Source organism: Ostrinia furnacalis, unplaced genomic scaffold (assembly GCF_004193835.3).
Source record: "Ostrinia furnacalis isolate ACB-3 unplaced genomic scaffold, ASM419383v2 OfSCF7055, whole genome shotgun sequence".
Taxonomy (NCBI): Eukaryota; Metazoa; Arthropoda; class Insecta; order Lepidoptera; family Crambidae; genus Ostrinia; species Ostrinia furnacalis.
In genome coordinates this window covers 327,124-353,891 of record NW_021137294.1, presented here as the reverse complement: position 1 = coordinate 353,891, position 26,768 = coordinate 327,124, and the positions used below count along the sequence as shown (strand labels likewise).

The window sequence follows — 26,768 nt, the reverse complement described above, 5'->3', positions numbered from 1 at the left end:
ACAACCGCGGCAAACGCTATAATTACTTAAATTACAAATTAGTACGGATAGTAATACGACAAAGCTGTCTACCTCGAAACAAAACCAATGTCGCTGATCGATGAAGTAATCAACCAAATAGTGATTCGACCCATTAACTCACATTCATCACTTCCCCATTTCGTGACGAACGTGACGAGTTCGGGTCCATGTGACGGGTCTTCATTTACTTTCCACTTTAATTATTTTACAACTTCCCGGTCATTAATTTACTTTTAGAATTATTGTTAGCTTTTATTAATGATAAAAATTAATGACTTGTGAATAACAATATGGAAATGACTCGAGATAGAAAACTCATAATAAGCTGTCGTTCCTTATTCGTTGTTATAACAGCAAATACCTTTTCACACATTTATTTTTTTATTTAAGTAGTTAATATTATTATTTACAACCGGTAAAGCTAATAAATTAAAAAAAAACAACATTGTTCAGTACAATTAAATTGTCTTTGTATGGTAGTTCGTAAGAACATCAAATAATCGATACACATGTCTAAGAAAGCAAAAAATATCGATCCGAGTGATTTAATCTCATCATGAAGAAGCTACGTTGAACCGTGAGAAATATCACACGACTCACAACGTAACAAAATTAAAACTAAATTCACAAACTTGTATAAATTATAAAAACAAAAGCATTTCTTCATGAGCAGATTCTTCTCGGTAGTAATTTAGTTACGTGCTAGCTGTGCCCGCGACTTCATACGAGTGAAAATAGTGTGAATAATATTTCCCGTTTTTGCAACATTTTTATTTACTGCTCCGCCCTTATTGGCTTTAGGGTGATGATGACATATAAATGTATAGATGGGCTATCCAACACAAAAATATTTTTTCTAATCGGACCAGTAGTTTCTGAGATTAGCGCGTACAAGCAAAAAACAAACTTCAGCTTTAAAATATTAGTAGGTATAGATAAGAAATAAGCAACAGGTTCATAAGCGTATTTATTGTGGCGTTTAGCAGGTGCCCGTTAAGTTATGGATAAACGATAATTACGTGTTGNGATCTGAGACCTATGCCAAGACAAAATACTTAATAAATTTTACCGATACCAAACCAACACATTGGTATACTTAGGCTAATATATTTTCATAATATAGTTTAGCAGGTGGCTTGGCTGAAGAAGTAAAAGAAGTTTCCCATAGTTACGTGCAGACATCACACTATAAACACTATGGAAAACTGCGTAAATAGTGTAAAGAATTTGTTTAAAACCTAAACTTGGCAAACTTCAATAAAATTACGCGAACAAATTGACGCGAGAAGCCAATGCACATACGCATCAGTGATAGCAATCCAATCCGATAGGTTGACTACTGACGTAATGTTCCCATGCGTTCCTTTCTCTTTCTCGACTGGGTGTTGTGACGCGTGTGATAACTGCCATGATGAGATAATATTTTCGGTAGAGTTCACGCCTAAATAATTTTCGGTGTTTCTTACAGCTTTCAACGTACAGAATGTCCCAAAATTATCACGTCACATTTACACCGAAAGTGCCTGACGCATCGATCAAGTCTATGAAGCCTAGGCACAGACCACCGACTTTTAGTTGGCCTATAGTTGGGCCCGATTCTAATTTGTATTAAGAATTGGCCGATACCAAATCGCTGTAATGTGCGCACTTTCATACATCTCCATACTGATCAACAGCCCGACCCAACTATCGGCCAACTAAAAATCGGTGGTTTGCGCCTAGACTGTCCATTATAGAAAACAACTAAAATTGGACATGTCTCAAAACTCAGGAAACTTTTCTATGGACAATGGACATATTAGGCTTGTTCGATGCGTCTTATTACGCCCATTACCTCCGGTATTATTGTGACGTGCTAATTTAGGGACATCCTGTATAAAATAAATAAGATAATCCAAAAGCATTACCTAACTAAACTAAGACAAGTCTCACATAAAATTACTACACGGTCTGTTGATGTTACAAATAGGTATATCGTTAGACTTCAAATCAATTTATTGTTATAACACCGTGTTATTAGAGTATCATGTTCATGACTGTCACGTATTACTTTTACTTTTTAAGTAGGTACCTACCTACTACTTGGTGTAACAATCTACCAATAATAACCCTAATTCGTATGATCCATACGAACAAATAGGATATTCCGAGTCTGATATTAGAATTATGGATCCTACTTGTTACAGTCCGCACCATAGATGTCCGAAGGTCAGGCATACCTAATGCAATAAAAAATAATCGAAAAATTACTGTTAGCGTCAGCTCTATTTAATATCTTTGCTCTTCATTCAGATCCTTTAGTAGAAATTGCCGTGTCAGGCAAAAGATCTTACTCTCTTTAGAAGTTTAATATTAACTACTGTAACCTTTTTGGAGCAGCATAATACAGATTTTTTATTTTTTATTTTTCGGAATGACAATGCTGATAGCCGTGAGCGGCTTTTTCAGCTTCACCGGACAATAGGTGAGCACAGATGGCTCTCAACCTCAAAATTTAAGCAACAGCATAATACAGAAGTTACTGCAACTAAGTATCTCTTAATTTACTATGTACTTAGTTTGTCTGACATGGCTCAAGCAAGCAGCGAAGTCTAAAGTAAACAATGGTTACGAAAGTTACACGTATCCACTTTCTGCTAATATTTATTTTACTTGAGCAAACTGCTCATTTGCAAAGGCAATTTCAACAGTCATTAGAAAACATATTCGCCATAATTTTATAACTTAATCACCTATTTCACGGAATGGATTGCTTCTTTGCTTGACTCATATTTGTTTAAGCTAACTTTTCCATATTACTAAATCTTCGTAACAATAGGATTTGAATAATGACTTCATAATTTAAATGCTAAGTATTGACTGAAAAAAAAACAGTAAATACCTAGCATGGAAATTGAAATACAAAGGCGTTATAATTAGGTAAGTTTTTTAGTTTCGTAATAATGACAAAGCTTCAATTTACGAACCACTTTGATAAATACCTCTTAAGCTGTTCTTAATAACGTGTGGGTGAACTCATCAATTACCAACAGCTATGTGATTAATTAAAAAGAATTTATTGAAGATTCTTACTTGCTGAAGTAGGTACCTATTACATGTTCATTTTATTATTTAGATATTTTTAGACATTCAAACCTTAACGTCTTTTCCCACCTTTTCAATTTATTTTTGCGACAGTTGGAATTTACACCATGTCTCAGGATATTGACCTATCTCTACTTCTTCCACTGAACCTACGTATTCATAAAATGGTTTGTGGAACATAACAAACAAACAAAAAGATTTATTTTCGCATCACAATATTAGATACGATTGTAAATGAAGATTACGTAAAATGAAACGGCATTACGCGTTGTCGCTCACAAGTTGACACTCTTCTCCAAACAATGGATAATACAAAATGTACAATACGTTGTACCTACAAAGTTACAGTGCGTTAGAAAGTGCAGTGTGGTCTATGAGATCAGAATTGTTTCATTTCTCTGACCTTGGGATAGTATGAATCAGAAAAATCTTGATTAAACTGAAGTCTCAGAGGTCTTTCGATTCGCAGTGGGGGAAAATTTTCTGTAGAGATCTGAAATTGCGGTAAAGGTTTAAGTTTTGACTATGTTTCTTAACTTTATTTAGAACTTTGAATAATACTAGACATTTCTCATACTATAGTTATAGTTAAAATTATAATTATTAGTTAATTCTAACTTTTATGTAAAATTATATTGCGTGATTGGGGCCGTTCAAGTATTACGTAAGCACCAGGGGGGGGTGGGGGGGTCTCGGTTTTGCTTATTTTGGATGACATGGGGGGTAGGGGGTCTAGATGATGATTACGTCATCGTTAGTTATTAACGTTTTTTTCGGGGATTCCCGCAAATAATACATGCGTAAGGCACTCGCTTTGAGAACTGTTTAGGGGAATTACCGCACATCTCTCGTGCCGACACTGCCCATTGAAATTTGAGAGTCGTAGTCCGCATATTTATTATACGCGAGGCCGGCCGCCCGCGCGCGTTTTGTTTGGGTACTAAACGTAATATTGTAAGCACTGAAAGTTATCATTTGTGTTTATGTTGATGCATAAATTGATGCAATTATGTTTGTTATGTTCTTTATTTCTGATTATATTTTATTGTCCCTTACTCTATGTGTATCACTTAAACCTAATATTTTCATGTATTTTCCTATTTTAAAAATGACAACATAAAAAACATTTATAACTAAAAATGTTTACGTAAGCATAGGGGGAGGGGGTAAGTGCTTTGCTTACTTTTGATGACAAGGGGGGCGGGGGGGTAAAAAATGGTAAGAAATCTGCTTACGTAATACTTGAACGGCCCCATTCTGGAGGGGTAAATCAACCACTTATGTGAAATTGGTGGCATTTGGAAAATTAATAAGAACTAAGTAAGTAATTATTTTTGTTTGTAATTTATGTTATTACGTTAATGATTGACGGGCGTGATATGTAATCACGATTCCAAACGCAATCTATAGTACTGGATACATCTAATTATGTACTTCCATGATTAAATACCTACCATATTTAAATGACAAATAACTAATTACAATTCTGTAATAATTGTTAATCTTCATTGACCTAGGTAAATAATTTTATAATCACATGACTTTATGGATAAGTTTAATTGGACCAGCTAAGGTACATTCTTTGTTGGATACTACAAACATAAAAGTAACTCTCCCTGCCACAGTAAAAGTCACTGTACTAATTTTGATAGAGATAGGGGATGAAAGGATGTATTTAGAGATGAATCATTTTCATAATGGCGATATAAAAACGAATTACCTATAATGCTTTTGGTAATACATTCTTCTGATTAATTCCGTTGCGGGTCCAATGACAGTTTACTTTCCCTCGGGGACAAACTTGCCTTCTCTGGTTGGTTGGTTATTTATTGGCGGTCAAGCAAAGCAAGCTGAAGATCCTGGCTACACAGGAGTTACAGCGGTGGGAACGAGAGGTGGGAATAGTCCCGTTTTGGTAATCAATTACAAATTAAGTGACAGTGACCGAAAATACGATCACAACCGCGGCAAAAGCTAAATTACTTTTTTTTTACGTGACAGAAGGCAAACGAGCAGACGGATCACCTGATGGTACCTAAGTGATTACCGTCGCCCATAGACACTTAAATTACAAATTATAAGATAAGGGAGGATAGTAACAGGACAGTAAGTTGTCTACCTCGAAACAAAACCAATGTCACTGATCGATGAAGTAATCAACCAAATAGTGATTCGACCCATTAACTCACATTCATCACTTCCCCCATTCGTGACGAACGTGAGGAGTTCGGGTCCATGTGACGGGTCTTCATTTACTTTCCACTTTAATTATTTTACAACTTCCCGGTCATTAATTTACTTTTAGAATTATTGTTAGCTTTTATTAATGATAAAAATTAATGACTTGTGAATAACAATATGGAAATGACTCGAGATAGAAAACTCATAATAAGCTGTCGTTCCTTATTCGTTGTTATAACAGCAAATATTTACTTTTCACACATTTACTTTTTTATTAAAGTAGTTAATATTATTATTTACAATCGGTAAACCAGTAAATTAAGAAAAAAACAACATTGTTCAGTACAATTAAATTGTCTTTGTATGGTACCTAGTTCGTAAGAACATCAAATAATCGATACACATGTCTAAGGAAGCAAAAAATATCGATCCGAGTGATTTAATCTCATCATGAAGAAGCTACATTGAACCGTGAGAAATATCACACGACTCACAACGTAATACAAAATTAAAACTAAATTCACAAACCTGTATAAATTACAAAAACAAAAGCATTTATTCTTGAGCAGATTCTTCTCGGTAGTAATTTAGTTACGTGCTAGCTGTGCTCGCGACTTCGTAGGTACGCGTGAAAATAGTGTGAATAATAAAATATACAGGGTGTCACAAAAAGTAGTGTCAAGCTGAAGCCCACAGGTGAAGCATCACTCGGGATATCCGAATCATTCCATTTATGTTATGTTCCGCGATTTTTGATAGTTTTCGAGTGATGATTGTGCTTAGGCACTTTTTTGGTCACTAAGGCGCTAATAGATAAAGTACACATACATGCCTGATTTTTTTAAATAATATTAGATGGATACTAGGCCTAACTGATTCAGAAGTATTTAAATCCTGTATGTTGTAAAAAAACATAACTCGAAAACTCAAACGCGGTGATTCGGGTAGCCCTAGTATTAGTATAAATAAGAAATAAGAAACAGGTTCATAAGCGTATATATTGTGGCGTTTAGCAGGTGCCCGTTAAGTTATGGATAAACGATAATTACGTGCAGCGGACAATGGCTTTCACCCGCGCGGCGTCTGCGCATCCCGCGGTGGTGAAATGGGCCACACCTTTTTAGTTGTTCACGTATCTTTGAATCATTGTGGAGTGATGATATTTACCTCTAATTAACGTTTTTTTAAATATCCTATGACTGAACTTCAGACTTTTTGAAACATTTTGATTCTGGAGTTCTACCTGAGTTTTTTAAACTTAGTTACTTTTCATGTTAGGCTGAGTTGCACCACCTAAATTTTACCGTAACTATAACAATAACCGGCGTTTTTTGTATGGACTTTGACAGATTATTGACTTTTGTCAAAGTTAAAGTAAGACCCAGTGACGATCCTGATTGCTAAAATTGAGCTGTAAAGAGCTGTAACATCTGAAATGGTAAGCTCTACAGTCACCTCCCTACTAAGGTATACCTATATCAATTTTATTCTATCATGTGTGTTCAACAAATTCTTATTTGTGTTAAATATAAATGCGTGTTCATAAAAGAAGAAAAGAAAGACAACAGTATTTTCCAAACAAAAATTTAAGCAGGTACCTACTTAATTGTAAGACGGATTATCTTTTCCAATTTTTCCCGTGTCACAAGTCGGTACGGCCTACTAGTCAGATAGATTGTGCAACAGAAATCGTTGGAAACCGCATCTCGGCAATTGAAGGAAGTATCTCCTTAGATAGGACCCAGACGCAATTTTTGCGTAACTGGGCGGCAATGCGACACCGCATCGTGTTGCAACAGATGCGGATCTTACTGGAAAGTGTCAAACTTCGAAGACGTCACTTGCATTTTCCTGCGACATGTTCATTGAGTTAAGGTTTGGCCAAACCAACGCGATCAACCGGCGTGCAGCGATGGCGATCAATGCATTTAGGTCTGGTCGCCATCCCTGCACGCCGGCTGATCGCGCTGTGATCGCATTGGTTTGGCCGAACCCTTATAATGTACTACGTAGTAATATTACTTCAATGTACATGTTTGCGTTTCATAAGTACTGTCAGCATTAATTTAAAACTGCGATCTCCAACCCGTCTGCCAAGCGTGGGGATTATGGCAAAACCCTCCACTATAGTGGAGGAGGCTCATAGTCCAGCAGTGGGCTGTAAAAGGCTGTTGATGATGATGATGATGACGTCAGCATTAAATAGTTCGTGACACCCAAAACGGTCAAAAAGTTGACAACACAACCTTAACAAAAACGTGTTGCGATCTTTTTGGCGACTTTGGGTGTCACGCACTATTTGACGCTGACTATACTCTAAATTACTCTATACCACACTAGTACCTAGTACAGTCATTCGAAAACAATTACATGATTTTGTGTTATTGCGTGTGTATTTGAAAAGTCGGTAGAGTCGAAACTCTACAGGCTCACAGCATCATTCAATGCGTAGGTATGCACCTCTTGGAAATAATCAAATTGCATTCCTTCCTATGCAGTGCAGTAAAATCTTCTTTGGTACAAATGCGTATCCATGCTAAAGTGAATAGTCACTGAAAGTGGTAAATAGCGTCTAGTTTAGCTTCAACAATCATTTTGCTTTTCGGAACTATGAGAAAAGATAAAACTTAAGCTACCTACTCGTATGTCACAGAAGTAAATTAGAATGCATCAAGCAATTGAACACCTAAGCTAATCAGTCTAAACGGAGAACTTGCATATCCGTTTGTCCCACATCTATCCAATTTCAAATTATGTAAATTTTATCACTCGATCTATTCTAAATTAATTACGATAGAGACCGATATGACTGCACCGAGATTCGAGATTGCATCGACAAATCTAGACTATCTAGACCTACCTACCTAGTAACTAGTTACTGTTAGCACTATCCATCTCATGTTTTGCAACCAGCTTTCGTTGCAAGACGGCTATTTACGTGCGCATTTCGCGTACATGCACATTGTACTGTACGTATAGTGCGAAATATTGATATCAGATAGTATTTAATTTTCACATGCACAGCGATGATTGATTCTTCACACTATGTGTTGAGGTTCGTGATACAACGTTTGTTTTCGGATCAGTCGTAAAATTAGTGAAGGTGATCTATTATTGTTTATTCGAAACTCCAGATATAATGTGAATTTATGATCGTTTGGGTAAACAAATTTCATGTAGCGATATCTAACTAATAGAATTGAGTTGGTTCAGCAGGAGAAGGCAGAAACAATTAGTTAACCAAATAGTTACCTATTATTACCGATGTAAGAAGGTAGGTAGCACTAAGTTTTAAATATGGTTTTTTTTTCCATATCGAATCCTGAGAACGGAGACCTTATCTTCACCTCTGTGTCAAACCGGTAAATAAATAGTAGAGCTCAATTTGTGTGACTTTAACTAGAAAACGGTTACAAAATAATTCCAAGTCATACAATCAGTTCTCATTGATAACAGACTGCATTTCGTAAATAAACATTTATAACAGCGGAGAACTTGCATATCCGTTTGTCCCACATCTATCCAATTTCAAATTATGTCAATTTTATCACTCGATCTATTCTAAATTAATTACGATAGAGACCGATATGACTGCACCGAGATTCGAGATTGCATAACGACAAATCTAGACTATCTAGACCTACCTACCTAGTAACTAGTTACTGTTAGCACTATCCATCTCCATCTCATGTGTTGCAACCAGCTTTCGTTGCAAGACGGCTCATTTACGTGCGCATACATGAACGTACCTATAGTGCGAAATATTGATCTCAGATAGTATTTAATTTTCACATGCACAGTGATGATTGATTCTTCACACTATGTGTTGAGGTTTCGTGATACAGCGTTTGTTTTTGGATCAGTCGTAAGATTAGTGAAGGTGATTTGTTATTGTTTATTCGAAACTGAACATATAATGCGAATTTATGATAGTTTGATCAATTAGATTTCATGTAGCGATATTGGTTCAGTAGAAGATGGCAGAAACTATTAGCTAACCAAAGAGTGGTGAGAGCCTACCTGTGTAGCAAGGTAGCACTATGTTTTATATAGTTTTGTTCTTCGACCTATCCATCCATATCGGAATCCTGAATTTAAGAGACCTCATCTTCACCTCTGTTTCAAACTGTAAATCCTCAGTAAATAAATAAGAGAGCTCAATGTGAGTGACTTTAACTAGAAAACGGTTACAAAATAATTCCAAGTCATACAATCAGTTCTCATTGATAACAGGCTGCATTTCGTAAAGATCTTATTCTGTTATCAAGTTAGTACTTTCACTGCCGTCGGAATTCATGCCGCAGTGGAAAGGTTGTGCTAAACTCAAGTCGTGCTGTGAACCCACGACTAGATGTATGACGTCATAGCCGTGATCTTCAGAGAGATGGCCAAACACCATTGTGCACGTTAGGGCTTTGACAAACGGTATTAGTTGCGAAATGTAATGTGTACTAACTACTACTTGACACCTAAAATGTAGAGCCCCTTGAAATGTAAAATGCAAAAAGATATTCGGGAGTAACTTGAAAGTTTATTTATTTATTTAAGGATAGTACATAGCACAATATCAATTAGTAATAACAATGTTTTTAGTAGATTTTGTAGGCCAATTATGACTATCCAACATTAAACATTTCTTCATCATCATCATCATCATTTCAGCACGTCCACTGCTGAGCATAGGCCTCCCCCAATGCTTGACAGTTGCTAACAATTATTATTGTCGAAGTGGTTGCTACCTAAAGGCACAGTAGACAGAAAGCCGTTGAATCTGACCTTATAGGTATCTATTAATCTTAATTTAAATGGTTGACATAGTCCTATAGTTATTTTATAAAATTGTGATTGTTGGACAATGTAGAGCAAGGATGTGTGGACATAATATGACAAATTAAATCCGACGAATGCTTGACGTCACGTGATGTCCATTCCATTCCAGACTCCTTGAAGAATTTCCTATGGCATTAAGTTCACCTTATTTACCAATTAATATAGATGGCATTAAATATTAAATACTTAAATAAATAATGCTCACCGAGGGTAGATTAGATACCATCAAATTTTTTGAGTAGGCCCTGCCTTTCTGGCAGGGAGAGCTCCAAATAACGCACTATCTTGTGTTTATTACTGATTTTATCTATTGCTGAAAAGCTCATTATAAAATCTGTTGCATTAATTTACAAGAAGTGAGCGCACAGACAACGGGCGCGAGCGACTTTATTTAAATACCTATGTGCTACTAAGTATGTAAAGATAATAAAGAAAATAGTTATGCAAATTATGAATATAACCAGCCGGAGCTCGCCCTACTGACAGCTTGTTATCGGCCGTTGTACTTTCACTGCGCGCGCGCAGATGCCGCCGCGGCTTTCCGTCGCGAATTATGCTGATACGATGACATAAGAGGTTTATTATGTTATGTTATCATCATTGATCAAAGAAAGCAACATGTTTTTTCAGCTTTAGATCCGTAAGGTTAATAAATGATTCCTCTTTGAGCTTATTAACATAAATCATGAACTTAACTATGCACATAGGCCTTACTTAAATATAATTGGCATCATGCATTCCATTTAGTTGCCGCCGTAGCATCTGATTAATAATAATTATGTTATGTAATCGAAAAGTGTAATGTATTCTTATTTTTTACGATCTAATCAGACACCTAGACTAGACAACCTGTTGTAAAACTCGTTAACTTTTAAACGGTTAGTAAGCGTTAAACTGTTACCTACCGACACTTGACTTAAGGTCCTATGTCCCCTAGATGGGGCAGAGGGCGTCCACAACAGTCCTCCATCGCGTTCGGTCTTGAGCTTCGCGTTTGATCTCGCTCCAGGTCATGCCGATTTTCTTCGCCTCCTACCAACCTCCTACCTACCAACACGATAGTAAATAAAAACCTGAGAGATTGCAAATAAATAAACATTATTGGTGTTTACGTAAACAGTTGTCAATAAGCTTTCAAATTATCATCATCGTCTCGTCTCACGTCCTGGCTCTAGGAATAAGCAGACGCACGGTGAATCGGAACGCGTTGTTTCCGCAAAACGATGAAAGTCCACTTTCGAACTTGGTTGGAACGCTTGTAATTTTAATGTCCTTTCGCGGACAACTTTCCTCGACATCTTGTTGCGTAATGAAGTACAGTGGAATTGTGTATCACGTCATAATGGATTCCAATTTTCTATACATCTGACCTAGAGTTCAGTCCTTGATAAGATTGCAATAGCTTTATGTACACATACTCGTAACAATAATAAATGTAAACTGATCTATCTAACAGAGTAGATATAAATTAATACTCTAATAAAAATGTAACTATAAAATTAAGTATTACCTACTAATTCTTCATAGTTCTATTATGAGACGTTACGAAATTATGAAAACAAAATTATTTATATTTTAGAGTTATGCATAATATGTTTAAACGAGTAAATATGACGTCTGCCGCTCTACATTTTAATATGCTTTGCCGAGGTGATGTGATGCATAATGTATTGTAATATTTTAAAACCTACGCCTCGTTAAACTTAACACCCAAATATTTTAAATGCTTTTATAGTCAAAGGTAAACAAAAAGAAATAACAAAGTAATTTTGTATGTAAAACAAATACTTAAGGCGATTAGAGTCCTCAATCCGCGACAAATGGGCATTTTGTAAAGCCTACTCCTCTTTTACTGCTGGACAGAAATAGTTGAAATAAATATATGTTATACAACNATGTTAAGTGCAAATAAACTTCCCTAAATTACCTAACCATGAAACGTACCTATAGGCTATAATAATTAAAAAGTTTCGTCGATAAAAACTGAAATCCTCTTATAAGATGATGAATTTTGGGAGCATGTCATGAAACTAAAATTATTAGCATACAAAAACTTGTTTAAAAAAGAAGGTTTTTTATTTTAATTTTTTTTTTATTTATGATGCGGAATTTGCTGCGGCGTAGTAGCAAAGATTTTTCGTTATGTAGCTCGTAATAATTTCGAAGAATAGGGATGTTTCCTGGGTAAAGCAAGAGTTTGAATTAGTCCGTCCGTCAACTTACCAAAAAATACTTTCAATGTATTTTTCACTTTTTTAAACTTATGAAAATTTAAAGAGATAAAGCGCGCCAAAGTTCAGAAGAGGCCCATGACGTTAAGGCGTGCTTAAAATTGTTGCGATTTGTGACGTCACGCGGAATTTCATCGCATCATAACTTCGTAATTACTTGTTTGTTGACAAATAAAAATATCCCGTGTCCAATATTTTTTGATAGTGTAATTGACGGACTAATAGAGTTTTTTTTTTAAGAAACTAGCCTATTCCTACGGCCACATTCCAGCTCCATCATCAGACCCTGTTTGTCTTTGAGAATTGAAGTAGGTAGCTACTCGTGATTTTTAAAGTAGCTTACTTACATAATATTACTTACTTATATATTTATATAAATACAAATCAAACGAGCCTAAACTCGATGGAATCGTTTAATCCCAGAGTTGCTATGGGGCCACTGGCATTCCAGCTCTATCATCAGATCGACTCCATGTCATCACAATATTGCATTGTCATCCGAATTACATGTATATCCAAAATTTTAACTCAATCAGCTGTTGAAGGATTTCTAATAAAAAGAAGAGATTAAACACATTTTCAGTTTATTCTTCATAAGTGACACAAAGAGAATGACAATAGACAAAAGAAGAAACATTTGCTTTCTTAAACCATAGACAATACTAGGTACTATGTGTTCCAATACCTACAGTTGTCGTCAGGAAGTTGGTCTAACAAATTCAGCTTGCAAGATTCCACCTGAAGTTACCTACATACCTATTACATGTTCAAATTTCGAGAATGGCTGAACCGACAAAAACATTAGAAAATTTACGAAAAAATTTAATAAAATAAAAAAAATATCCCGTACAAAATGTTCATGGATTGTGTTAATTTTATTAAATACCTTTACGCCTGAGTTAAATGATACCGACATCAAGGTTCATCAATTCAAGTTTAAAATAATAGGCAGTAATGTCATGAAAAAAGAGCTTCTATTCTGTATCTACCTATGCCCGTGTAATTTTGATCGGTGTCAAATCGGAGTTTTCGTGCGGGGTGCGCGGGTGTTTCGCGCGGCGTGAAGGTCAAACGCCCAAGGTCATTGAGGACTCTAATCGCCTTAATTTACTTCTTACACCCCTCTTAGCAGGCTAAGTTTTAGTATGCCTAACTACTAGGTACGCCGGGTTACTCGACAAGTTTTGAGATAGAGGTAACATAGAAAAAGTATTTAACATATTAGTACTATTTAATATACATATTTTCAAATTACTTGCTATCTTGCTCTATACAAAGTTTCATACGTCTAAATCAACTTTAAATATACTTTTGCCAGTATTGATCACTCGGTACAAAATCGAAATTTTGTATGGAGCCAAAAAATTTTCGGCGTTAAAAATGACAGCAATGATTCCTGATTCCAAGATGTTAATCTAGGATTATGTTAACACCCCCGAAATAATGCCTAGGGTCTGCTCAATGGTTGTGGATGTGATTCGTCGGTCATCTTGCCCCAATATTTCCGTAGACTACGTTTTCTGCAGCTATTGCTGTTTACGGGACTTTCCTTATGAAGTTTCTATCAAGCTTAATTTCACCCCTTTAAAAATCAGCAAATCATCTAAAGATTTGCATTTTAAAATTTTGAGCATCTCAAAACTTGTCGAGTGACCTGTGAGTGAAATCCCTACCTTTAGGGGTCTTGGATTGGTCATGGAGTGAAATCCCTACCTTTAGGCAGAATGGTGAACAAGCTGATCCAAAAAAATGTTTCAAAATCACTATTTCCAGTGTCAAATGGGTAGAAAGAGATTCACAAACCATAAATGCCTGGCAATAAATCTTACCTAATCATTAGTTTCACATACCGGTGTGGTTCGTGTCGGAGAAAATGATTATACAATATTATGAGCGAGATACGCTAATGTGATCTCGGCGTATGCCTATCGCGTGAAAAAAACTGAAGTAGGTAGATGGGTTTCAGAAGTCGTGGTATTCCCGCTAGTTTTTTTTGTGATAATTTCCAAATTCTACAAGAAAGATACGTAGGTACTATCGTGATTTGTCTATCTTTCAGGTAACACATCTATCTCGAATTTTTTTTAAAATGTGAGATGTTAAGCCTTAAAATAACTTATAGTCTTACTCTTCCGAGAGACCAAAGTGGATGAAAATTGCAATTAGCTCTTAATTGATGGTAACATTACTCGTAGAAAAATAACTCTACCTAACAAAAACATTGATGTTACACTCGAACACGAAATAGCTCCTACGCAGCCATGCCATGTCTACACAAGAATAAACACATTGAATCGAACATCACTAACCTGGTTAAATGAATGATTTGTAGAGCAAACCTGTCAAACTGTCAATATAACACGATTATGAGCTTCATGTAAACGGATCGGCGTTCTTGCTGTCAATAGGCTTGTATCTTTGTATTTACTGCCTTGTCTTCTTAACGCGATTAGTTACTACCAAACCAAATGGAAATGACACGTTGATGCCCACTCATGCGCATCTCATGGAATCATTGATACTCTCCGTTTGATTTCACTGTATACTCTGCCATCTTATCCTCTAATTCATATTTGCCTCAGCTATTTTAATGGACGTCATGTTAAATGTATGTATCAATGTCCAATTTAATTGGACGATTTCTGTTCTGCGTAATGCGATTTGAACATGATATGCTGCTTTGCCATTAAGCAAATTGTTAACTTTTCAGAGGCTCATTTATCACGTTTACTTTAAATTGGTCATGTACCTTTATTTATAGCAAACAAAATAAGATATGGCTCAATAACAACATTCCAGTTTGATCGTGACTTATGTCTCGAAAGAATTTCATGCAAACAACTATTATTTAGTTGTCATTAATCTGTGTTGAAGTTGTGGAAATACTACGAGCTATTTGTCGTAGATATAATCTTTAATGATTTGTATTTGTAGGTGTTTTGCAACTGCGGCTTGACAATAAATCATTATTGTCACATTACCATAATAATATCTAGATGAGGAATAGTGTAAACCATGACGTGATGTGGTCGAGGTTGGACAATGGACATGTTATTTTCACACTAGACCACGTTGCGCGCGCAGCGTGACGCCTGCGTTCATGAAAGCGCATTCTTGCGCCCGCGGGCCTGACAGATTCGCACAGGGATGCCGAAATATCGATAGTTTCGCTGTCCATAAGAAAATTTTCTTTTGAAACATAGCTAGGTATACATTATTTGAATGCACACGAATTTTCACAACTTGAATGCTATGAAAATACGTCTTCAGCTTTGTAGCACTGCTTAATCAGATGATGCTTGTAAAGTAGCTCCTATTCACTTTGGATTCACCATTTTATGCTCTATACGAGCTAATTTCTAATTTTACCTAGTTTTGTTAGAAAACATACAGTAAATAGGTCTCTAAGCAATATTACATCCTTTTTTTGGTTTAGGCAGCTGTTTCGCTTCAAATGCCACCAACTTAGCACTTGTATCACGTTGTTTTAGTCAATCATATCGCTCTATTTCACGATAAAGAATAGGTCTAAAAACACATCGACATCATTCAGTTTACCATCCAATCTACAGACTAATATAACCATTTAGTAAAATGTCGTTACCATTTTACTCGTTACATCACTAATCTAGATTCGTCGTTGCGTCTGCTCTACATCGCGGGGAAAATTTCGCGGTCATCGAGTGATAATGAACGTAGATCACTTTAATTGATCCGATATCGTGTGACATCTTAAAAATTAAAGTAGGAAAAAAACGGGCATGAAATAATGACGGTTAAGATGATATCAGCTGTTGTTTTTGCCTGTTAGGTACTATAAACATTTATGAAGTACTTACCTACTTAGCTAGTTAGGTTAGACCTATTGACCTCTATAAGTCTATCTGAGCTTGGTTGCAAAAAACTACAACTGTTTTCACAAAAGGTTGCACATTTTATGTAAAAAACTATTAATAATTTAATGTTACCTAGCTTTTATAAATTAAATATTCGTTCCGGTGTTGACAATTGCCTATTATGGCCTAAAATTTAATTATTGGAATTGAATAGGCAGGTTCCAAATATTTGAGCGCGGAAAATTTTAGGACAAAAGTTTAGTAACGTAACGTTTGTTGAAGCTGTCATTTCAAAGCTATTTTAGTTACTCCAAGAACCAAATTAGGCTATTATTCGTAGATTTCTAGCCTATTCATTGTGCTTTATTAAATTTCAAAATGCTGAAGAAACGTACTGATTTTAAAAACTGCCTAGAAATGTAGTAATAATGTTAGTTTGGTAATCCTATATCAGAGTTGTACTGATATTTTTGATCAATTAAGGTCAACGTCTAATTCAAGTTTTTCTTTCTTTTCAGATAGAAAATGACTACGACAGAAGACGGCAAGTGTCGCTCGGACACCCAGGCTTCAATGAGCACCAGACGAGATTCGGGATAAACTCGCCTCTCCAGAACTTCCAGCAGTCTGGGATCCTCAGCAGCCCCACGCCCACCCCTATTCAATTCCAGCAGCCCCAGTTCCAACAGCCACAGCAACCAGCTTTCGTGCAGCAACCTAACCCACAACTCTTCAACAACATCATCCCCAGCCAGAGTTTACCCACCATCGGTGTTCAAAACAACCTCCCACTCCCCAACAACAATGCTTTCCAATTCACGCAAGCACCGAGCGTATCACAGCCAATTCTCCAAAACAACTTCCAGCAAAACTTAAGACCCCTCCCCCAAGCTCAGAATATACTCCCCCAGCCGACGCTGCCCACATTCCAAAGTAATCCTTTACCTTTGCCACAAAATGCACCAAACTTCAATCAAAATCCTCTCCACGGGAACACAGTTAACATTGGTGGTCAGAGGCCAACGCAAGCGGCTTTCCTCCCCACGGTTCCAACTGGGCAAAACCAACCTATTTTCAGCCAGCCCAGCCCTATAACGATTCAGCCGGCACCCAACCTAGCTCCACAGAACCTGAACTTGAATAACGCTCAATTACAGTTCCAATCAAATTTGGGACAAAACCCTTTATTTAACAACGGTGAGTCGACTCGTATACACGATTTCTTCGAACAACAATCTAAAGAAAACTTGGAGAAACTTAAAGAACTCCAAGAGAGACAGCGGATCATACAGAAGCATCAAGAGTTCGTTCAAAAGCAACAACAGAAACAACAGGAGAAGGTGGAGAAACTGCACGAGGAATTCGTTAGTAAGCAAGCTACGAAAACCATTCCCACATTCTCAACAACAGAGACTTACGATGATTTTTACAGAACTCAAGATAATAAGCGCAGGCCAATTATGCCACACGAAACAGATTTGTTCAGGAAAGCCGTTGAGATGTATGAGAAGCATCATCCCACTACTACCACTTCAACAACGACTACAACTACGACGACTACTACTCCAGCGCCATCACCAAGATATAAGCCAAGGCAAAAACCCAAGCCTAGAAACCCACCCCAAGACAGAAATAAGGCAAAATTATACAACGAAATCAAGAGCCTGCTCCAAGAGAGTGAAACTAAAGGCTTTGACGACAGCTTAAGAGCAAAAAGTGTAGCGTTACTCCAGAAACCAGATATCTTGAAACAACTCAAGGTAGCTCTAGCAGAAAACCCAGAAGATTTCAATGAGAAAAACTTTACGTCTCGGGAGATTTCTCTAAATGGCCAGAAATTCGAAGTAATTAGGACAACGAACCCGAATTTGATACCCAAAGGAGCTATAGTAGCTGATGGATCTAATTTATCCCAGCTCAGCAGCAACATCGGCTCAGCAGCATCAGCAACACCAGAACCTCACAAAGAAAGTCGAATTTCATTCGACGATTTGACGAAAGGTGTTTTGCCACCAGGCGCTAACTTCGAACTAATCAAACAGTCTGATAATGGCAAACTTGAAGAAGTCTCTAAAATTCCTTCTTCCATTCAAAATAAAAAGAAAGTAACATTTGTATTTCTAGAAGAGCAAGACGATGGTTCTTTCAAAGTAAAAGGTGTCAAAGCAAACGGCCAACAGACTGAGGAAGGTCCTGAGGTAGAAAATATTTTGAACAAAATAAAGAAGGGCGAGATTCAATTACCTGGACCCACAAAGATATCGAACGCAATATTTAGCTCGACCACTTCCAGCCCTACCACTGACGCTACGGACTACATCGCCGAGTCGTCGCAAAATCCCACAAGTTACTCCAGTTTCGTCACTGCTTCCAGTCACGGTACTGTCGGGCACACTAATCCCATAACCCATACCACACTCGCACCTAACACATACAGATCGTCCGTACAGTCCATCGCAACTTCACCATCTCCCACGCACACTTTCTCCCCGTCAACTCGAAGCATAACGACGACGGAAAGGTATTCAAGCTCGCCCAACCACGATTTCACGATCAACAGAATCGGTCACAGCCAATCTACAAAAACATCTTTCCCGAGCTCAACGTTTTCGTCGATCATAAGCACAACTCCTTCTTATCGACCAACTCCTGAGGACTTAGTCGTCATAGGATCAAGCACGGCCGCCCCCACCATTGATCTAGGACACTCTCATTCGAGTTTCGCGAGACAGTCTAACCCTGGTCTAGTGGAAATTCTGAAAGAAAATGGATTATTTGCGACAGCAAAATATTTGCGCCAGTCAGGGTTGGACACAATTTTGAATGAGACTGGTCCATATACGATCTTCGCTCCGACCGACAAAGCGTTTAGGACTTTATTGGTACAACTTGGAGGTCCTGATAGAGCCGAGGAGAAATTCCGGGACAATCCTCGGTTACTAAGTGGAGTAAGTGAAGTCATTTAAAACATTTATCAACTTGCATGTTTGCCCAATAGACAATCTAATAACAATCATGTATGTACTTTCAGCTGCTACTCCACCACGTGATTCCAGGCGCCTTTGACATCGGGTCTCTTCAAGACGAGATGACTGGCGTATCTCTTGCTGGCACCCAACTGAGAGTGAATCAATACGACATGCACGATGTGGAATGGAACGAGGTTCGAGTCACAACTATCAATGGCGCAAGAGTTTTAGAAGACAAGAAGGACATTCACATCCCGCAGGTAATCTAGGTTCAATACCTAATGCATTTATCTTCTATACTTATAATAAATCTGTAGAGAGGTCAATTCTATACATGAAATATATTTTCAAAATAACTATCAGGGGGTGATTAGTGATCGATACTGATGCCAAAAATGCAATCAGTAAAATTTTTGTCTGTCTGTATGTTCCTTATAGAAACAAAAACTACTCGACGGATTTTAACGAAACTTAGTACGATTATTCTTCATATTCCTGGGCAGGTTATAGTATACTTAGGAATTCCCACGGGAACGGGAATTAGCGGGAAAATCCTTTTGTATGAAAAATCTAAACCGCTTAAGTTATACGCTTGAAATTTCGCATGCAGGTACCTTAGTAAACTTAAAGCTTAGTTACAACAGGATATTGAAAAATTCCCACGGGAACGGGAGTTAGCGGGAAAAAACATTTGTATGAAAATATCTAAACCGCGTAAGATAGATGAAGGGGATAAAACGGGATCCACGCGTACGAAGTCGCGGGCGGCCGCTAGTTCTAAAATAAAATCTGTTGTCCGATTGGACTAAGGAACTTTAAGGAACGACGTTATTGTCACAAGGAAAAGATCACATTGTTTATACTTTCTTTTTACCAAATTCCAGGGTATCGCGCACGCAGTGGACCGAGTAATGTTCCCGTTGCCTGTTGGTGACCTCGTGCAGACCTTGCAGGCTGACAGAGACAGAAGATTCACCACGTTCTTGAAGGCGATATACGCCAGTGGATTCGCCGAAACTCTTGCTGGTAATTAATGAATTCATGCAGACAATAATAAGCAAACCTTCAAAATCCTAATGTATTCAATATAGACACTAAAAATAGCAGATGAAAGAAGCAAAAAGCTTGTTTTTATTTAACTAAAAACAGTTTGATTTTGAGGCTTGTCGATGAATAAAGCAACCAGAAAACAGGAGTTATATTTTTTCAAGACAATTAAATTATATTTTATCGAGACCAATAATTTAGACAGACAAAATAGAATTCTTAGGGACAAGAAAAGGTCATTGACCAGCTGACAACTGGCAATAAAACTGAACATTTCAGCACTGAATCGATTTTCAATGACGCCTACTTCTTTTCAGAGAGCAAAACCTACACAGTATTCGCGCCAACCGACGCAGCGTTTGCGCGCCTGCAGCCCAACGAGTTGTCGCGATATTCTGAGAAGGCGGCTGCGCGTGCGCTGGTAGCGAGACACGTGCTGCCTGGCACGCTGTATAGTGCTGGCATGCGATACTACCAGCTCAGGAACTCTATGGAAGACGCGAAGCCTCTGACCCTACAGAAGAACTCTGGTGAGAGATCAGCATAATTTGACATAATGTTAATTCACTGCAGGACTCAAACCAAGGAGCGTCACAAGCACGATCTCTCTTTCTTCATGCCGTGCAGAATTTTTTCAAGATCGTATTCGAACGTGTAGAAAAGAGGTAGGTCCCCTGCGCTACTTTTGTCGAGACTTGAATTTTTTTTAAGCTATAGTTCATATACAAAAGTAGCCTTGTCGCGATACGCTGAGAAGGCCGCTGCGCGAGCGCTGGTAGCGAGACACGTACTGCCTGGCACGCTGTATAGTGCTGGCATGAGATACTACCAGCTCAGGAACTCTATGGAGGACGCGAAGCCTCTGACCCTACAGAAGAACTCTGGTGAGAGATCAGCATAATTTGACATAATGTTAATTCACTGCAGGACTCAATCATCCACAAGGAGCGTCACAAGCATGATCTCTCTCTCTCTTTATCCAGCGCTGCAGAATTTTCTCAAGATCGTATTCGAACGTGTAGAAAAGAGGTAGGTCCCCTGCGCTACTTTTGTCGAGACTTGAATTTTTTTAAGCTATAGTTCATATACAAAAGTAGCCTTGTCGCGATACGCTGAGAAGGCCGCTGCGCGAGCGCTGGTGGCGAGACACGTGCTGCCCGGCACGCTGTATAGTGCTGGCATGAGATACTACCAGCTCAGGAACTCTATGGAGGATGCGAAGCCTCTGACCCTACAGAAGAACTCAGGTATGTTTCAAGTAAAATAATGTCACCATTGCTAGATGCAAGCTCCCCAAAGGAAGCATTGCAACAGCCCTGCAGCATTTTAGATCGTAAGTCCAAAGAGCAGGAGAAAGGTAGGCGTCCTATGCTGTATGTATAGCGCCGGCATATGAGATACTTGAGGGACGCAAAGCCTCTGACCCTACAGAAGAACTCAGGTATGTTTCATGTCAACTAATGTCACCATTGCTGGATGCAAGCTCCCCAAAGGAAGCATTGCAACAGCCCTGCAGCATTTTAGATCGTAAGTCCAAAGAGCAGGAGAAAGGTAGGCGTCCTATGCTGTATGTATAGCGCCGGCATATGAGATACTTGAGGGACGCAAAGCCTCTGACCCTACAGAAGAACTCAGGTATGTTTCATGTCAACTAATGTCACCATTGCTGGATGCAAGCTCCCCAAAGGAAGCATTGCAACAGCCCTGTAGCATTTTAGGTCGTAAGTCCAAAGAGCAGGAGAGAGGTAGGCGTCCTATGCTGTATGTATAGCGCCAGCATATGAGATACTACCAGCTCAGGCAGGAACTCTATGGAGGACGCAAAGCCTCTGGCCCTACAAAAGAACTGGTAAGAGATGATTTCAACTAATTCTCATCCAACCCTGCAGCATTTTCTTCGGTCGTAAGTCGAACGAATAGAAGAGAGGTAGGCGTTCTAAAAAAGATATTTGATAGAAGAGCGCAGCGTGGCGATACTACCAGTTCACGAACTCTATGGAGGACGAAGCCTCTGACCCTACAGAAGAACTCTGATAAGAATCAAGATCAGCATTATTTCAGCTAATAGCAGTCCTCTGCTGGATATGAAGCAACCAATACGAGCAGTATTGTGGCGTGGATACGGTACAATAGATAGATAAAGTATTAACTTTCAAATCCAGTACATACATAAATGCATAGAAGATAAATTCTGCTTGTAAATATTTATGTGATCTGAATCCAAGGTTGATAAACATCTCGATGCTAAACAGTTTATTCAGAATAAATCCTGTATACCATTACCACCTGTAAACAATGCCGATGGCCTGTAGTGTACACGTGACGTGTTGTACAGTCAACGCAACAGCAATTTAAACAATATTTTTTTATGAAAATAGTTACGCGCGGTTAGACCACCGACTTTTAGTTGGCCGATTTGGTCGGGCTGTTAATCAGTCAGCCGATTCGTCATATTATACAAATTAAAACCGCCCCAACTATCGGCCAACTAAAAATCGGTGGTCTGCGCCTAGGCTAACAGATACTAACGAGACTAAAATAAAGGTATTTAGACTATGGTTTAGAATTTTAGATTGTGTGCTGTCAACCTACCTCATACTGAAAAACTAAATTGTGCTCCCCAGGTCGCATCAAAGTGAACAACGCGCAAGTGGTCACCCACAACATCCCGGCCACCAACGGAGTCATCCACGCCGTCGACAACATCCTGTAGGTCATCCACCCCAGCTCCTTTCCCGCCAAATTAGCTTCAATGAAGCATAGAGACTTCATTCCACGGCCTCTTTAGTGCTACTACACTTTTTTTACCAACGATTTTTTTGAACTTAGAATGGAATGTTAGTTCAAAAAAATTCCGCTGGTTCAATGTAGCGCCACTGAAAGTAATTTTATAGCGAATTTTTTTTCTTATAAAATAATGGCGAACGCAGCGCCGACCTTACAGCTGCAATATAATTAAGACTGTAAATAATTTAGCTGATAAGTTAATAATTTATACATGTAATTAGCGTTTTCTGTAAATAAACTTGGTTACTTAATACAAGATCTACATTATTTTATCTCACAGCTGGATACCTTATAGCATCAGCTCTGTTTGAGCGAGAAATTATCCTTAACTAGGTCTGTAAATAAAATATAAGATATTAGTATTATTGTATGTACTCAATTGTATTGAAGTGTGTTATCCAGAAAATAAGACTGTATTTTTACTTTCTATGATTTTTGTATGCCTTTTCAAATTAGGATTTTACCTGCATTTCAGTTCGCATGATATTAAGCAAGCTAGATACCTAATCAGATTATGTAACATGGAATCATACGCATATAAATCGAGAGTAAAGAGCCTTATTTGATAATAATCTTGATTAGTTAATAAATAAATAAAAAGAAACACGGATGTACTTAAATACCTATATTAAATTTCAATGTTATGAATCACAAACAATAAATAGTGGAACGAACCCCCCAAAATTAATATCGCGTGTAAGTAGATTAAAATTGTATTACATCATTGTAAAATCACTCACAAACACACCGTTAAGTACACTTCAGGACTTGTAGTTTAATTTCGCCAGCATCATCTTTAGTTTTGCTATTTCATCGTCTTTCGCAGCCAATTCTTCTTTCAAAGACTTGATGGTTTCATCCTTGTTCTCCGATAGGGTTTTTAATTCCTCTAGAAGTTGAGCGGTGTCAAGCCTTTTGCTGGGTCGCCTCTGGACTAACTTGCCGATGATATGTGCTATTTTGGGATAGTTGGCAGTAAGGTGCGCAGGGATTTGTCCTTTGCGGAGGTCTGTGATTGTCTTCACTCGCTCCATGTCAGTACTAAAAGGCTCCACCATTTCGAGTAGGATGATTCCAAGGCTGTACATGTCGCTCTGAAATAATAGAAATATAGGTGAAATGAGAAATACAATTGTGGAAAACCTTGGGGGAGGCCTTTGTCCAGCAGTGGACGTCATTTGGCTGAAACGACAAGAAATACAATTGCATTGTTGCATCACTTCTGAGAAGTCACAATTTAGAACAGACACATCGGACAAGTAGAAACATGAATTACGTTTTATCTAAGATAACTCAGGCCATTGTACTTAATCTACTACTTAATCAGGTAAAAAATTCGAAACTTGAAATAATTTTGTAAGAGATTAAAATCTGGAAACTTACCTTAGGATTGCATTGTCCTTCCAACTGCTCTGGAGCAGCGTATAAATGCGTGCCGAGTGCCAGGCCGCTGTGGGACTGCTGCAGTGGACACGCCAGCCCAAAGTCACCAAGCAGAACTCTGATACCACCCTCATTTTGTACTACAAATATATTACTTGGCTTGATATCATGGTGTATTATGCCTCGAGAATGTATGTAGCGCAAACCACTGACCAGCTGAGTGAACATGTCAATCAACAAATCAATGTGAGTCCAAGATACTGGGTAGTTCATTTCTGACAATTTCGAATCAAAGCAAGGAGGTGAGTCATAGGAGTCTGTGTAGAAAGACAGATCTTCGGAATTCTTCCTCGTCATGGCGACGCGATTATTACGAGCGTCCAACCACTGCTTCAACGTCTGCTGGCAATAAGTCATTTGAATGTACAGAGTGGCCCATTTCAAATTGACTCTAGAACAATTTTTGAATTCATTACTACCAAACATCTTGACTAAAGCATTTTCTTCTGGGGTACTTGTATCATCCTCACTGTCAGACTCAAAAAACTCTTCAGTAGCGTTATCAATCTCATCGAAACTGTCTGAATGTTGGAATGATATCACGAAATCGGAATGGCTCTGGTTTCTGTTGAATAGTTCTTTAGAGTTGTGAGTTTTGAAAGAGGTTATTATGTTAGGTTGAGCAGAAGAAATAAGGTTGGAAGCTGTAAACTCATCACTGTCTGTATCCATATTATGAAGCTTTCCCTTCTTCTTCACTTTAGACTCAATCATCGGCTCAAGCCATGCTGCTTTATAATTGACAATATTTGGATGGTTCAAACTTGCAATAGTTTTGACTTCAGACAAATGACTCATTATTGAATTGACATCGCTGGACTTGATGTAAACTTTCTTCACTGCATACTCCACACCGTCAAGTCTATGCCTAGCTTTGAAAACGCTGCCAAATCCGCCTCCAGCAATGAAGTACAGTTCTTCAAACTCTCGGTGGTAGCGAGACCATTCCAGGCAAGATGGTTGGATAATAGGCCAGGTTGCAGGAAGCGATATAGGTATCTCAGATCCAGTGGCCACTTGGACTAGCTGATACAAAGCTCTTTGGTACTGACTCCTCATTGCTTCAAACTCTCCCATAGCGTATGAATCGTCAATCAAGTTCATGCTGTGTAGTTTCTCGCAAATGGTGTTGTAGAGTTGGTTGGCCCTAATGTTATCTTTTTCCAGGAGTGAGCATAGCTGTTTGACGAGAGACTGGACTAGTAAGCTGATGGGGGTGGTTGCTGCGGAGTGGATAATTTCAATTTGTTGCATGCTCTGTTGTAGAATGGAGTCATGGTGACTATTGGGCATCGGACCTGGAAATGAGAAAAGCAAAAAGTTATATTGATTTTTTCAAACAAAATCTATAACAACATTATGGTACTTTTACACAAATTACTAATTATCTGGAGCCACAATGGGCTGAGAATGATCAAATATTAATAAAATCCTCCTCATAATTACACACCTGGTGGGCTGTTGCTCTTACGTTTCCTTGATTCCATATCAAAAATATACTGTTCACAAATAACAATAGAAATTTCTAGAAATTAGGTTGAAACTAGTAACTAACTCAAATGTTTAGTAATTATTTCAATTACGAACTAGCATCCTACTCTAACAAATCATAATTATGAAAGAAGAACGTAAAACAATCAACGTAATAAATGTGTGTGTAACATTTATTTCATCATCTTTTATCAAAGATAAAAATAGTAACAGCACCAGTGGTAGCCACAAACGGGTTCAGACTTGACAAAGGTATGGCGTAGTAGGTACTACGTTTGTATTGTTATCTCAGGTAGACAACACAATAGAGATTAGGACAACAAAAAGCCTTCATGTGTGCATTTCAAGTAATGCATGCATGCTACACACACTGCACAACAAAAAATACTACAAATTAACGTGTCAATTTATTTATTTAATTGGTCTGAATAGTAAATAGGTATTTGTATGGGTAGCTTACCTAAATCAAAAGATTTAACAGTAGCCAGAGCATCCCATTTATCCTGTTTTTGCTCCATGATTATTCTTGTTGATTTTTACGAACGTGATGATCACTGACTAAGATGTTGTAGCCACGATTTCATTTCACTAAAGTCTTTGAAGTACATTTTCAAGCAAAAACTATAAAGTTTTTGCTGGACGAAATTTCACGCAAGCAATACATTTCTATTTTATTTTATCAATCACACAACAAACAATCACACATTCGACATTCGTGGTCCACCATTACATAACTATAGACAATATAGATCAAGTAAACGTCAACGTCAAGACAAGTTACAAACTTGTTTTGCTCTATGGTTTTCTAAATGTTTCATTTAAAGCTGCATAGTTTACTTATCTTTGCT

At 37.9% G+C, this 26,768-nt stretch overlaps 2 protein-coding genes across 2 annotated transcripts in view; one reads left to right on the top strand and one right to left on the bottom strand.

The window, feature by feature from the left end:
- Positions 1-23,248, top strand: part of LOC114363281 (uncharacterized) — a 28,644-nt gene extending 5,396 nt beyond the window's left edge. Inside the window, exons 2-6 of the mRNA XM_028318963.1 lie at positions 16,702-19,131; positions 19,215-19,412; positions 20,037-20,178; positions 20,517-20,729; positions 22,824-23,248. Of these exons, the coding sequence (XP_028174764.1) occupies positions 16,702-19,131; positions 19,215-19,412; positions 20,037-20,178; positions 20,517-20,729; positions 22,824-22,912 (3,072 nt within the window). The 3' untranslated portion in view covers positions 22,913-23,248. The remainder of the gene's footprint in view (positions 1-16,701; positions 19,132-19,214; positions 19,413-20,036; positions 20,179-20,516; positions 20,730-22,823) is intronic.
- A 348-nt stretch (positions 23,249-23,596) lies between these two features.
- LOC114363263 (eukaryotic translation initiation factor 2-alpha kinase 1) lies at positions 23,597-26,650 on the bottom strand. Its single transcript, XM_028318940.1, has 3 exons — positions 26,381-26,650; positions 24,370-25,727; positions 23,597-24,080 (listed from the first exon to the last, which is right to left on the bottom strand). Exons 1-3 carry the CDS (start codon positions 26,436-26,438, stop codon positions 23,748-23,750), a joined length of 1,749 nt encoding a protein of 582 aa, XP_028174741.1. The 5' UTR covers positions 26,439-26,650; the 3' UTR covers positions 23,597-23,747.
- Positions 26,651-26,768: the final 118 nt, after the last annotated feature.